Source organism: Pelmatolapia mariae, linkage group LG18, assembly GCF_036321145.2.
Source record: "Pelmatolapia mariae isolate MD_Pm_ZW linkage group LG18, Pm_UMD_F_2, whole genome shotgun sequence".
NCBI classification, from domain to species: Eukaryota; Metazoa; Chordata; class Actinopteri; order Cichliformes; family Cichlidae; genus Pelmatolapia; species Pelmatolapia mariae.
The window spans coordinates 2,589,150-2,602,529 of NC_086243.1; the positions used below are offsets into that span (position 1 = coordinate 2,589,150).

At 41.4% G+C, this 13,380-nt stretch overlaps 1 protein-coding gene across 2 annotated transcripts in view; it reads right to left on the reverse strand.

The window, feature by feature from the left end:
* The window catches only part of si:ch211-207d6.2 (SRC kinase signaling inhibitor 1), a 186,294-nt gene that overhangs the window by 15,491 nt on the left and 157,423 nt on the right, over positions 1-13,380 (reverse strand). For both annotated transcript variants that reach the window (XM_063461399.1, XM_063461398.1), the window contains exons 17-20: positions 6,336-6,627; positions 5,233-5,328; positions 3,576-3,780; positions 3,401-3,485 (exon numbers count right to left, since the gene is read on the reverse strand). In XM_063461399.1, the coding sequence (XP_063317469.1) occupies positions 3,401-3,485; positions 3,576-3,780; positions 5,233-5,328; positions 6,336-6,627 (678 nt within the window). The remainder of the gene's footprint in view (positions 1-3,400; positions 3,486-3,575; positions 3,781-5,232; positions 5,329-6,335; positions 6,628-13,380) is intronic.

Consider the following 13,380-nt stretch of genomic DNA (forward strand, 5'->3'; position numbering starts at 1 on the left):
TACAACAATGTCAGGGTCCAAAAACACCAGAAAGACTGATGGAGCCAAGGCGATTGATAGCAATGCTGCATCCCCGGACACGGCCGCGCTAATGGCTGCCATAGCTAACTCGGAGAAGAATGTAGTCGCCAAAATTCCTACGCTGGAAGCAAAAGTCGAGACCAGGTGCTAAGCTCTCAATGAGCTGATCGATTCGCTTCGCAGCAATGTTTCTGACCAAATAGATGAAGTGCGGACTGAACTTTGTGCTAAGATTGATGCTCTAGCTACTACCTGCACTGATCACCATAGCCGGCTAACTAGCCTGGAAGAAGCTGCAAACACGTATTCGGACCGGGTTGTGGACTTGGAGAAGCAAGTTCACGATCTGAAAGAAATTATGTCAGCTCTGTTGGACAAGACCGAAGACCTTGAAGGGAGACAGCGCAGATGCAACATTCGAATACTTGGCGTGAGAGAGCACTTTGAGACTGGGACGCGCCCTGTCAACTCTGTGGCCCAGCTACTAAAGGAGGTTTTGGCCCTGGATACCGCTCCGACACTGGATCGGGCACATCGCAGCCTCCAGCCCGTCCCTGTGAGAGACCAGAGACCCAGGCCACTTACTGTCAAATTTCATTACTTTCAAGAAAAGGAGGAGGTACTTCGCAGGGCTGCGTTAAACAGTCCCCTGACGCATGATGGAGACAAAATCCTAATTTTCCCGGACCTGCCATCTGCAGTCGCGAAGAGACGGGGGGCCTTTAAAGAAGTTAAAGATCTACTGCGCGGATGTCGGGGTGTGAGATTCCGGATGCTGTACCCAGCGAAGCTGAGGATTTCTTCTCCTCTTGGTGAGGAAATATTCACCAATCCAACGGCTGCTAAAGACTACATCAAGAATTGCATCTTGGCTGTGTGTGGGAATCAAGACACGGGCTGAGTGGACTGTGCGACCTCAGTTGCTTTTTGACTCTCTATTGTTCACTGACTCGTTTATCACTGAGTGAAGTAATCGACCAAGAGAAGTCACGTGTGCCTTTCCAATCTGCCAGATGTCTAAACATTGTGTCATAGTTGGCGTTCCCTGCTAGGGGCAACTTTTGTTTTGGGGAGTGAAGAGACATGTTGGATATAAGCTGTTTGTTTTGTTTTCTTTTTTGTCTGTCCCATTTGGTTCTTTTGCCATCAGAATTGTTGTCTAAAGGCAAAGAAAGATGCCCAACGGATTTACTTTACCAAATGGACCATCCCAGCCTTGCCGTATTGGTCTATTTGATTCACCTTTGCTTTTATTGTTTATTTTATTTTCATTTGCTGAACACGGGACAGACTTGACTGGGGAAAAGAAAAGGGAGAAAGAAGGAGGGAAAGAAAATGAGCGGGGGATATAAGCTCTTTTGGGGGGGAGGGCGTAGTTTGCTCCCGGTTTGTGGGAGTTACGTTTATAGTTACTCTGGGTTTTTACTTTTGTTGTTTTTATTTTTTTATTTCTTTTTTTCTTGTTGGCTGCAGTTTTGTGCGTATACTTACCCCAAATTATTGTTCGGCTTGCCTGTCATGATTGTCTTGAAAGTGTGAATATGGCTAACTATGTAATCAAAAGTGCTGCAACTACACCTGATTCTACTAAATTTATTACATGGAATGTGAAAGGCCTAAATAATTTTAGAAAATGCAAAAGGATATTCACTCATCTGTCAACTTTCAAACCGGACATTGTCTTTCTACAGGAGACACATTTGTGTTCCACGCAAAGCAATACGCTGACACAAAGTTGGGTTTCCCAGGTCTACCATTCTGGATTTAACTCTAAATCGCGGGGGGTTGCCATTCTTGTTAGGAAAAATTTTCCCTTCATCATCTCAAATGTAAAATGCGATGTGAATGGTCACTTTCTGATAGTTACTGGTGAGCTCCACAACACTCCAGTGATCTTGGTAAATACTTATGCACCAATTTGGGACAATCCACAATTTTTTATAAGACTAATTGGCCTGCTGCCAGACTTAAATACGCATCACCTGATTATGGGTGGGGATCTGAATCTGGAATTCGATTCCAACCTTGACAGGTCTAAGCCACGTCAGTCTATTGGGACCTCCAGATCAGTGTCCGTTCCGAATACATTTCTTCAAAACTATGGCATTTCAGATCCAGTTTAAAATTCTTCACCGGGCATACCTAACCAAAGCTAAACTAGCCAAAATATACAATACCTCTGATGATAGATGTCCGAGGTGCAAGCAATCACCTGCCACTATTAGCCATATGTTCTGGACCTGCTCTGATTTGAACCGGTTCTGGGAATTCGTTTTTAAAGCTCTTTCATATGTGTGTGGGAAAACAATTGATCCCAATCCGATGACAGCAGTCTTTGGTGTACTCCCAAACCAACACGGTATAACTTCTTATCAAATGAATGCAGTGGCTTTCTCATCTCTCCTGGCACGCAGGCTAATTCTTCTTAAATGGAAGGACTCAGGTCCGCCAGTGTTTGTTCAGTGGGTGAGAGAGGTGATGAGGTGCTTGCAGATAGAGCATCTGAGATACAGTTTGAGAGGGTCTCAAAGTAAATACTACAAAACCTGGTCATCCTTTGTTGAATATGTGGAGAAGTTGTCATTTACTGAAGTATGATGTATTACTGCTTTTATCTGTGTTTGGGTTTTTTTTCTCTTTCTTTCTTTAAAGCCACCTACTATCTGTAGCAAGCCAAAAAGAACTGCGCACAATGCAGCCCCCCCCCCTTTTATTTATGTATTTATTTTACTCTATTTTTGTTTGTTTTGTTTTTTGGTGGGTATTGTTTTTTTTTGTTTGTGCCCATAGATTATACGTTTTCCTGCATCCAACTGGTTTGCCACTGTGTGGCGCAACCGGTTTCACAACGGCTCTGTTTGTAATCGCAATTCGAGTTGTATTTTTCTGTACTTTTGTCATATTGGAAAATCATAAATAAAGTTGTCAAAAAAAAAAAAAAGAGTACAGTGGTGGCATGCTTTACCCCACTGCATCCAACACTTTACATTGTACTTGTGATATAAAGCTTTGGAAATGTTTGTAGTGCTTTTGCACAAGTCTGCTTGCCTAGGTGATTGATTCTAAATACCTGTGGCCATGGAAGTGATTGGAACACCTGAATTTAATAATGTGGATGAGTGAATCCCTCCAACAAAATAGTGTTCAAGTTGTTTTCATTCTTTTCTCCTAGCTTGTTCTTTATTGTGACTCTTCTTTATATAATGTAAAACATTTCAAAAACAAAAGATAGTATTTTAAGAAAGTATTTTTATGGGAAAATTTATAATGTACTTCCACTTGGCACTAGTTAGCGTGTAAAGTTATTCATGTCAGGAGGGTGACGGGCCAGACTGGAAGTGTCCATGGTACACCTGTCTTAGCTGAAGACACAACAAACCTGGGCTCCAACAGGTTCTTTCCTAGTTACAAAGACCACCTCTCCTGACCTTCCTGTTGTAAGACCTGAAGTGACAGCATGAATTCTGAGAAGACAATAAAACAAATACAAATATTAGGTGAATTGTGATTTTAGCCAGTAGAAAGTCCTTCCTGATGCTCAGTGATCAACTGACCTCCGTGGAGGAGGAGGAGGAGGGCTCTTGCCTGCCCTGTCTGGACTGTGCTTCATCTCCTTGTCTAAGCTGGAGCGGCGTGGTTTTTCCACCTGTGGCCGGCTGCTGCACTCGGCACCAGGAGAAGCTGATGAGGTAGCTGAAAGACCAACCGATGACTGAAGGTCCACAGCGGCTGCAGGAAGCTGTGATACTGCTGCTGGAGCTAAACACATCACAATGCTGTCATTTAATAAATTGTCTTTCATATAAATGAAAAAAGAAATTATGTAGATTCATGTCTGCCTATTTTGAAATATTTAATCAGCCTGGTTTCATCGTGATGCCATTCAAGATGATCTTGAAACTGCTTTGAGAAGCTACTCTGCTCACTTAAAGGAACAATTAATGAAATTAACAACATGTGTACTAGAGGGACAACTGTGAGACAACTCCCAAAACAGAAAAGGTTTTATAGGTGGAAGCCACTGACATTTTTCCTCTCATCTTTTCTGACTGTTGTTTCAGTAGTTTTGCATTTGGCTAGAGTCAGTGTGCCTACTGGTGCCACAAGGTGATACATGGACCCTACAGAAGTCACAAAGGTAGTCCAACTCCTCCAGGAGTGTCTTTCAGCAGAGTCTCAAGAGCATGGAGGGGATTCCATGAGACAGGCAGTTACCCTATGAGAGAAGGAGGGGGCTGTTCTATAATCCTTAACCCATCAGCAAGGTCTGTTATCTGCTCTCTTGTGCAAGGAGGAATAGCGTGAGTGCTGACAAAGTTACAAAATGACCTCCATCAGGCCACTGGTGTGAATGTCTCTGATCAAACAATCAGAAACAGACCTCATGAAGGTGGCCTGAGGACCTGACATTCACTAGTGTGCCCTGTGCTTATTGCCCAGCGCTGTGGAGCCTGACTGACATTTTCAAAAGAATAATAACTGGCAGCTGCACCACTGTTGTCAGGTGCTTTTCACAGACGAGCAGGTTCACCCTGAGCACATGTGACAGATGCAAAAGGGTCACAGGGAGAAGCAAAGGAGAATGTTATGCTGCCTGTAACATCGCTCAACATGACCAGTTTGTTGGTGGGTCTGTGGCAGTCTGGGGAGGCATATCGCACAGACCTCTACTGGCTAGGCAAGGCAGCCTGACTTTCATCAAGCATCAGGATGAAAACCTTGGACCCACTGTCAGACCATGTGCTGGTGCTGGGGTTTCTGGGTTCCTCGTGGTGCCCAACAATGTCCAGCTTCATGTGAGAGTATGGTGGCAGTTCCTGAGTTTGAAGGAATTGATTGACCTGCCTCTGTGCCTGCCTGTCTTAAATCCTGTAGAACATCTGTCTTCTCATTTGGAGCACCAATGTTGTCAGGCATGTGGGGACCATAACTATTGAGTACCATTTTGAGTTGCTGTAATGACATTTTAGCACTAGTGTGCCAAATCATTTTTTGACTGTGATTTTCGAGGTGTCTTTGAATTCAGCCCTCTTTATATTGATTATTTTAATTTCCATCAAACACTGCAGCATCCTTTTGTTTCTAACACATTATATATCCATATCAGTACTTTTTTGAGCAGTGTAAATGACCTTGATAAGAATGAAAAGAGCTGTATTAACTTACTACAAGGAGGTGATATCTATATCTTTCTTCAAACTGGAGTCATACCTGTGTTTGGGGGTTTTAAATCAGTGGAGTCCCCTTGATCACTTTGTTTGGAAGGTGTGTCTTGCTGGATGGCAAACACAAGTGCCTGATCCTCCCCTGAGATTTCAGCACAAACACAAAGTATCTGTATTAGCTGGTCACAATATGCTCAACTAAAAAAGTAATTTAGACTGAACATAAAAATCACACTACCACTTTACCATTACTTTAGTGGTAATACTGTGAAAGTTATTATAGTTCACCATTATAGACTGATTATTGCAGCCATAATGTTTCATATTGTTTGGGCAGCCAGACCACGAGCCAGACAAGAGTCCCATGGTCAAATACAAAAATATTTGAAGTGAAAAGTTAAGAACTGTTGAATTTAAACACAATAACAAAGGGTTTCATGCATGCCTTAACATATTTATGACACTATACAGTGCTGATTGGCAAAAAAAACCCAAAACAGTTTTCTTCAAATTTCAAGGGTTATAATAATAGGTCAGCGGGGGAGCTGGCTCTAGCCCCTCCCTCACAGACACACACTATCTTGGTTGGCTGCTGCCTCTAAACATATTGTGCGTTGTCAGTCTTGTGTGCCGGTCAGTAACATTCAATATTTATTATTTACTGTTACTGATGCTTACGCTGGTTGTTGCTGTGGTTTCCCTACTGTGTTGTTCTCTTTTTGCTTGTTTTTTGTTTTTCAGCAGGCGATCAAACAGATTTTTAGTGTCTTTTCTCTCTCGCTCTCTTCTCCTGTCTTTTTCTTTCCCTCTCTTTCTGTTGAGTCTCTTTCCAACTTCTCTTTTCTTTGTCTTTGTCTTTCTCTTTCCCGTCTCCCAGTAATGTTCATTCTGATTGTAATAACTTAAAAGTAAAAAAATAAATACATCAATAATAAAGATTGAATAAACTATGATAATCAAGTGGACCAGTATAGCAAAAGCCGTATTGATCCACTTGGGAAAATAAATCTGTTGGGCATTTTTTGTGCCTACAGACAATAATTCTGATTGTTAGAGTGCTGGACAGGACCGGCGCAACCCCCCCCCCAAAAAAAAAAAAACACAAAAAACAAACTGCATGAGAAGCATTGAGGGTTACAGGGACTCTACCTTGTAGTGTCAGGTTCAGAGGTGTGTTCTGTTCTGATTTTGATGCAAGTCGAGCTGTATGTTGTGAGGCAGAATTGTTCACTCTGAATTCTGACACATCCAAACTAGGGATAGACTCCATTACGCTGGCCTGGACCTCTTGTAGGACCTGGTTAAAGCCGATACTGGTGCTGGGAGGTTGAGTGTGGCTAGAATTGAAGTTGGCTGGCTGTTTCACTCGGCTGGGACTGGACTGACTCATACAGCTGGCTTTTCCACTGAGGCTGCCCCCTTGAGTTTGTTTCTCTGTTGTCTGTGGAGAATAGTGAAAGTTTGTTTCAAACTAGGCACAAAACTGAATGAGAGCTTTTTTAAAATACCACAAGAATGCAGTTTAGACAGACAATCGTGGTCTGAACCAGACTGACAACAATTACTCTAAAACAGATTGGAAACGATTTCTAAATAGGACCTAAATATCCTCCAACCCCGGAAAAAAAGCCAGTGCTTGTGATATCATGACAGTAGGGATAACACAGCCTGGGATGAGGCGAGGCGGATCAGGTGGGTTGGAACTCTACATTATCCCCGATATGTGTAGAAACCTCTAAAACTTTGAGCATGCTGACTGCAACAGATATATGCAATTTTTTCCAATATATATTTATTGAGCAATTCACATGTCTGTATGACAATGGAATTTACAGCATGAGATAGTTGCTCTGTTTTTGTACATTAACATCACATAGCATAACAAAACATAACATAACATGGTACAACATGGCAAGAGAGAAGACTTTCTCTCTTGCTCTTGACGAAGGCGGTCGCACTTTTCTCCTCTCCTCCTCTCCTCTCCCTTAGCTTCCCTGCTTAGCCTCTTGTGTCCTTGTCTAGTCTCGTGTTTTTTGTATTACTTTTCCCTGGAACACTCTCTCACAGTCTGTTCTCTAAAACCTAAAAGAGGAATTATGGATTTGATCAACTGGTCCCTGAATGCAATTGACACCCTTTTCTCAACGAGAAGTTTGGGCTCGTGTGAGCCTGAGTGTCCTGGAGGTACTTTCCCTGCCGGATACACGATGGACGGGTGGCATACCTGGAGGATCGTGTGCCTGGTGGGACTGTTGATCAAAGATGCTGAAGATATCTATCTATTCGGAACCATGATAACAGGGTTCTTGCTGATCGGAGCTGGCTTGGCCCTGGCTTATCGAAGAATTAAGGAAGCGGAACTGGCTGTTCAAACCCCCACAAGGCTGCCCGCTGGGATTGAAACGATGGGACAAGGTGTGAGTTTATCAAAATGGGCTCATTGAGTGCAGCACGGATAAGATCTTGGAGAAGCTTACGGCTGCCGTGAATACTCAGAATAAGACCTCTGAGTGCAAACTGGATTACATCTGGAGGGGCTCGCTCGGAATAACACCTCTGAGCGCAAACTGAATCACATCTTGGAGAAGGTCACTGCGGTCGTGAGTTCTCAGAAATCGGCTTTTTGAGCACAAGAATGACAACATCACGGAGCGTAAGTTTGATAACATCATGGAGAAGCTCACGGCTCTCCAACGGGAGATTGAGAGACCAGTGTCGGACTGTTAGAACAGCTTTGAAATTCATATGAGTTGTTTGCACTAAAGTAAAAACCATCATCACTTCATGTGGCTACCACTCGGCGCCAGCTGTGGTCTCAAGGCTGGAGCTGAACAAAAACACCCTGAAAACAGACTGTGCTTAGACTGTTCTTCCCATTCTATGCAAGGCCACCTGGGTTGGCTGGAAGACTGTTTACTTAGCCTGGCAGGGCGAAGGACACTGTCTCAGCTGAACTCTGGACATATACACATACACACACAGACATATATACACATGCAGATATACACTCATCCCCCCTCCAAACGCCTTCGACGCTTATTCCCCTTCGATGCTGACGGTGGATCAAGGAGACCAGCGCTTATGCTGCAGGCCCGGATGCACTGTCTACACTGGCTGTCTCTCACCCTTTACCCACCCCTGTTGCTTGTCATGTGTTTCTTTGGTGTATTAAGAGTTTTTTCATGTGCTATGTGCTGAGGTGTTTTTTTCTGTTCTCAAACTGATCTCCCTGTTGGAGCTCAGTCTGGGGGGAGTTATTTTTTTCTCCTTATCTTACCTCGTGTTGTGCATTTTCCATGTTATACCCCTCTGACCTGTCTTCCCCATGTGATATTTGTGTAATGTATGTATGGTCGGAAGGGTAAGATGGCGCAGGCACGGCTGGCAGCCTTAACCCAATTTCCCTCGGGATGAATAAAGTATGATCAATCAATCAATCAATCAATACCCTCCCACACGCCCACAACCCCAGTCCCAGCTGTCCAGCTAGCTTGTCATAATGAGAAGCCAAAAATCAGATTACTGATTGAGCAAAGTCCTACCTGTTTCCAAAGTATAAATGTATTGTCTAGAATAGATGGTTTAAAAGATGGATTCCCTACAATAGGTGTAATAGGGGACAGAGACTTCAAATTAAAGTGTAGTTTAATCTGCTTAAGAATACGTATGGTGCTATGTATTACCACATTGCCGTCATATATAGACTTATCAATGGGCAGGGGAGACAGCAGTATAGCTCCTATACTGTAAGGCTGACAAGCTTCCAGCTCCAGTTGCAACCATGTGAGGGGGTTGCCGTTGTCAACTTACCAGTATGTCATGAATTTTATATGCGAAGCCCAGTAATAAAACAAGAGATTCGGAAGCGCTAACCCTCCCTGCTTTTTAGACTTGCAAAGATGTTTCCTAGCAATTCTGTGTGTTTTATTGCTCCATTAAAAAGGTAAGATGAGTGAATTTAGGTTTTTAAAAAATGTTTTAGGAAGGAACACAGGGAGATTGTGAAATAAGTACAACCATGTAGGCAAAATTATCATCTTTATAGCATTAACTCTACTAATGAGTGATATAGGAAGCGTATTCCAGAACTGTATACTTGACTGAAGCTCAGATATTAAGGGAGAGAAGTTAGATTTTAATAGAGAGGAATTGCTTTTTGTAACCTGAATACCCAGATAAGTGAGCTTTGCATAAGCTATACTGAATGAGAGGTTTTGCAGCCATGATGGGTTGCTCACATGTATAGGCATTAGTTCACTTTTATTCAGATTTATCCTGTATCCAGAGAAAGACCCAAATAACTTAATTTTGTCTAATATGGCAGGAATAGTCTTTCCTGGTTGGGTGATATATAATAACACATCATCTGCATAGAGTGAGATTTTATTAGTAGTTGTATCAGTATTATAACCAAAAATAGTTGGATCTTTGCGTATGCTTTCAGCAAGGGGCTCTATTGCCAAGGCAAATATCAATGGGGAGAGGGGCATCCCTGTTTTGTCCCTCTGTATAAGCCAAAGGATGGTGATAGAATCTGGTTGGTAAGAACGCGAGCATGAGGACTGACATAAAGCAACTTCACCATTGACATACATTTCTTACTCAATTTAAATCTTTCTAATATTTTGAACAAATAGGGCCATTCATTCTGGTCAAATGCCTTCTCAGTGTCGAGTGCCAAAACTGCCAACTCTTCTTTAGGTCTGGCAGTGGAGTAAATAATGTTAAATATTAGCCTGAGATTAAAAGATGAATTTCTCTGGGGTATACATCCAGTTTGATCTGGGTGTACTAACTGTTTTAAAAGGGGGCTTAATCTATTGGCAAGTATTTTAGAGAATACTTTCCCATCCAGATTTAGCAAGGAGATGGGACGATAAGAACCAACATTCTCAGCATTCCTACCTATTTTACAAATAACAGTTATAATTGCCTCTGTAACGGTGGGAGGGAGGACTTTATCTACTAGAGTTTGAGCAAATGTTTTATGCAGGTATGTGCACAGAATCTCACTAAATTCAAAGCTCAAAGTATATCTGCTTGGTGCACAAAAAGATTTTACAGATTTTTGCTGAGAGTAGATTATTATATTCATATTTTAAAGACAGTATTCTCTTATGTAGCATAGTGGATGGCGTTTAGGCATTCTCTTTATCCAGATCTTTAATTTGTTTGTCCAAGTCAAGGAGCTTAGCCCGGTTTCTCTTCCTTGTGGCTGATTCAAAAGAGATAATAGCACCCCTTAAATAGGCTCCCAAAGTGTAGCAGGCTTAGTTTCTGAGTTGCCATTTCCATCAATACAGAGAGATCTGTGTTTCTAAATATTCATGAAAGTCCTTCTTGCCTAACAATAGAGGGTTAAGCCTCCATATTTGCTGCGGTTGTAGAATTAAAGAAATTAGTTTACTGCTGAACTGTATATAACCATCATCCTTATCATTACATTAATTATCATTTCATCAAAGCATTTATTGAAGCTGTCGGCATTATGTTATAATTTGTATTACAGGGGTTATCATAATCAAATATTAACATGTTTATTACAGGTGCAGTTATAACCACTTTAAATCGTTGAGTTAAATCTATCATCTTAAAAGCTTATATGCTGAGTATATTGTTACAGTAAAATAGTCTGAGCAAAGGCCTGAATGTATTCAGCTTCTTGTTGCATTTGAGTTTGCCTACCAACAGGTGACACAAGGAGGACAAGTCCATGGGGACCTCAAAGGCCTGAGATCATCACCATATTTGGATGGATGCCAGAAAGGGGAACTTCTGTGTCTGCAGTTATCTCTTAAAATTGATCATTGTCTGTAAAAGAGGCAAATAATGTTCTTAAGATGCAAATTGTGTGCTTGTAAACGCATGAGGGGGCGTCATAATACCCTGATGTTATAAAAGCAATCTGAAGTGTATTTTTGGGTGGGGATTTACGACTGATGGTTTCCAGTGTACGTCTCTCCACGCTGCGTGTATTCATTAAAATCAATTGTTTGACCGACCTCTTCTGGACCATCATTGTTTTACTCTCATCCTCAATTACGAACCCTTAACATTTGGTGCATTGGCCGGGGTTGAGAGAGGGAGAAAGTTGGAGATTGAGACCGAGAGGGTCCGAGGTACTCAAACGGGCAGACACGAGTCAGTGGTCGAAGTGAGTGGACATAAGCCGGCTTATTCAAAGGTAAGGCACTACCTGTTGAATTATTTCCAAACTGTGCCGGATTGGTTATTACAAAATTAAAAGCCTACTCACTGAAATTACTGGTGAATGTCTGTTTTGATTTTGGTGAAAATCTCATGAGAACTAAAGTATAAGTTGAAGTACAGATAATGAAACGTTGAAAATAAGTAAAGAGTAAAGAGAATAAGTGTATTTAAAGCAGTTGGACTGCAGAGTGAATTTAGAGTTATAGGTAATTGGTGAAGTTTGTGACAGTAAAGTCTCAATTGAATATAAAGCCGGGCTTGGACACCAATATAGTGGGTTTGTGGTTTTGTGGGGTGTCTTCAAAGTAATTAAATTTTGTAGAACGGAACTCTGGGAGTTCTAAGAAGTGCATTGTCGGAAGGTGACGCTTCCAACTTGTCGGGGACGCTCGGCATTTTCCTCGGGGAGGGATAGTTCACTTGGCAAGTGTGGAGAACAACGACGCTCCAAAATAGCTACTGACTGGGTCAGTTTACCGTCCGGGACGGTGGTTTGCACTTTTTTGGTCAGCAAAGTTCGGAACTTGGGCGTTGGACGCTTTTAAATTGTGTAGGGTCTTAGATATGTGACCACGGCCCGCTGCCGAGACTGGTAAATTGATGATAAAAAACTTGGAGTTTATCCCTTGGAGGGTTAACTTAAATTTTGTCGAAATTGTGTAGGTTTTGAAATGTTAGGCCTGATAATCTGTGCAGTTGTAATCATGGGACGTCTGTGTAATATATTAAGAGACTTGTCTGAGTCTGTGAGTCAGGCTGGTATTATTTTTAGACTGTGTGTGTGTGTGAAAATGCAAATAAGGGAGCTGAGAGGTGCATAGAGTATGAGGAAGTTTATAGAGACTGCTAGACATTGCTGAATGCCTGTATTTAAGATGCTGGTTTTGTTTATTACAAGAATGTAAGTAAAGTTTTATTTCTTGCCATGTCTGTATGACTTTTTGCTGGGTTTTGAGATAGAATACATAAACTGTTGAAACTTAGGACCGCTATTTGGGGTCTGAAAACCGAAATTGACTTTGAAATAATTTCATTAATAAATATGTCTGTAAGTGATGTCTCTTTTGGTGTGTCCAAGTAAGATGTTTTAGGATTTTTAGATGGGTTTTGTTTCAGTTTGAGATAATATACACAGTTACATTTGGTGTTTCTCAGGTATTGTGGTTGACTTTGAGTGATACATATAAATGTAAGTCGTTTGATGTTTGTTGGGTTAAGGAGGACTTTAGAAGATTGTAAGTGGTTTTTCTGTTAGTCCGATAATATATAAGTAGTTAGATTTGACAGACTTGTTTACAGTTTGGCTTTATGTTAATATAGGTTGCAGCGGGCACAGAGGAAACACAGCACAACATCTTAAGGGTTTAAAATAATAATAAATAAATGAATGAAGTTTCTTAAGGCTTTTTTCTCATTTTTCCTCTAAGCAGGCCTGGAAGAAAGTGAACTGACAGCGCTGACAAAATTTCCGGACAAACAAATATGAGGTGACTTTTCCAGATTTCAATGGGTGGAGGAAAGGCTACCTGTGGGGACCTGATCAGATTGAAAGTCCCTGTCTAAAAGATTGCCGCGAGCCAATCCAGACAAAACCATAAAGAACTATTTTCTAAAAAGAGAAAACAAAATAAAACAAATGAAAGATCTCATTTTCCTGATGTGGAGAATCTGGTTATTCGTGCGGGAGTCTCGAATATTGGAAATATGATGTGTGAATGCATGTGAGTGAGTGTGTGACTGGACCAAGGTTGGGATGAATGAAATGTTGACAAACAGGAGGAGTGGAAGACTTAATTCTGGGGATGCTGATGTTTGCTTGGAGGGATTTTTTTGTTTTATTTACTGGGGTTGGATTATGTTATTACATTATAAAATGCTAAATGCTAAAAGGGAAACATTTTTTGATATAACTCATGTTACCATTAACTGAAGAAACACATGATTGATGACTGTTCTGTTTTAAGTTTTCTTTGTTATAACACAG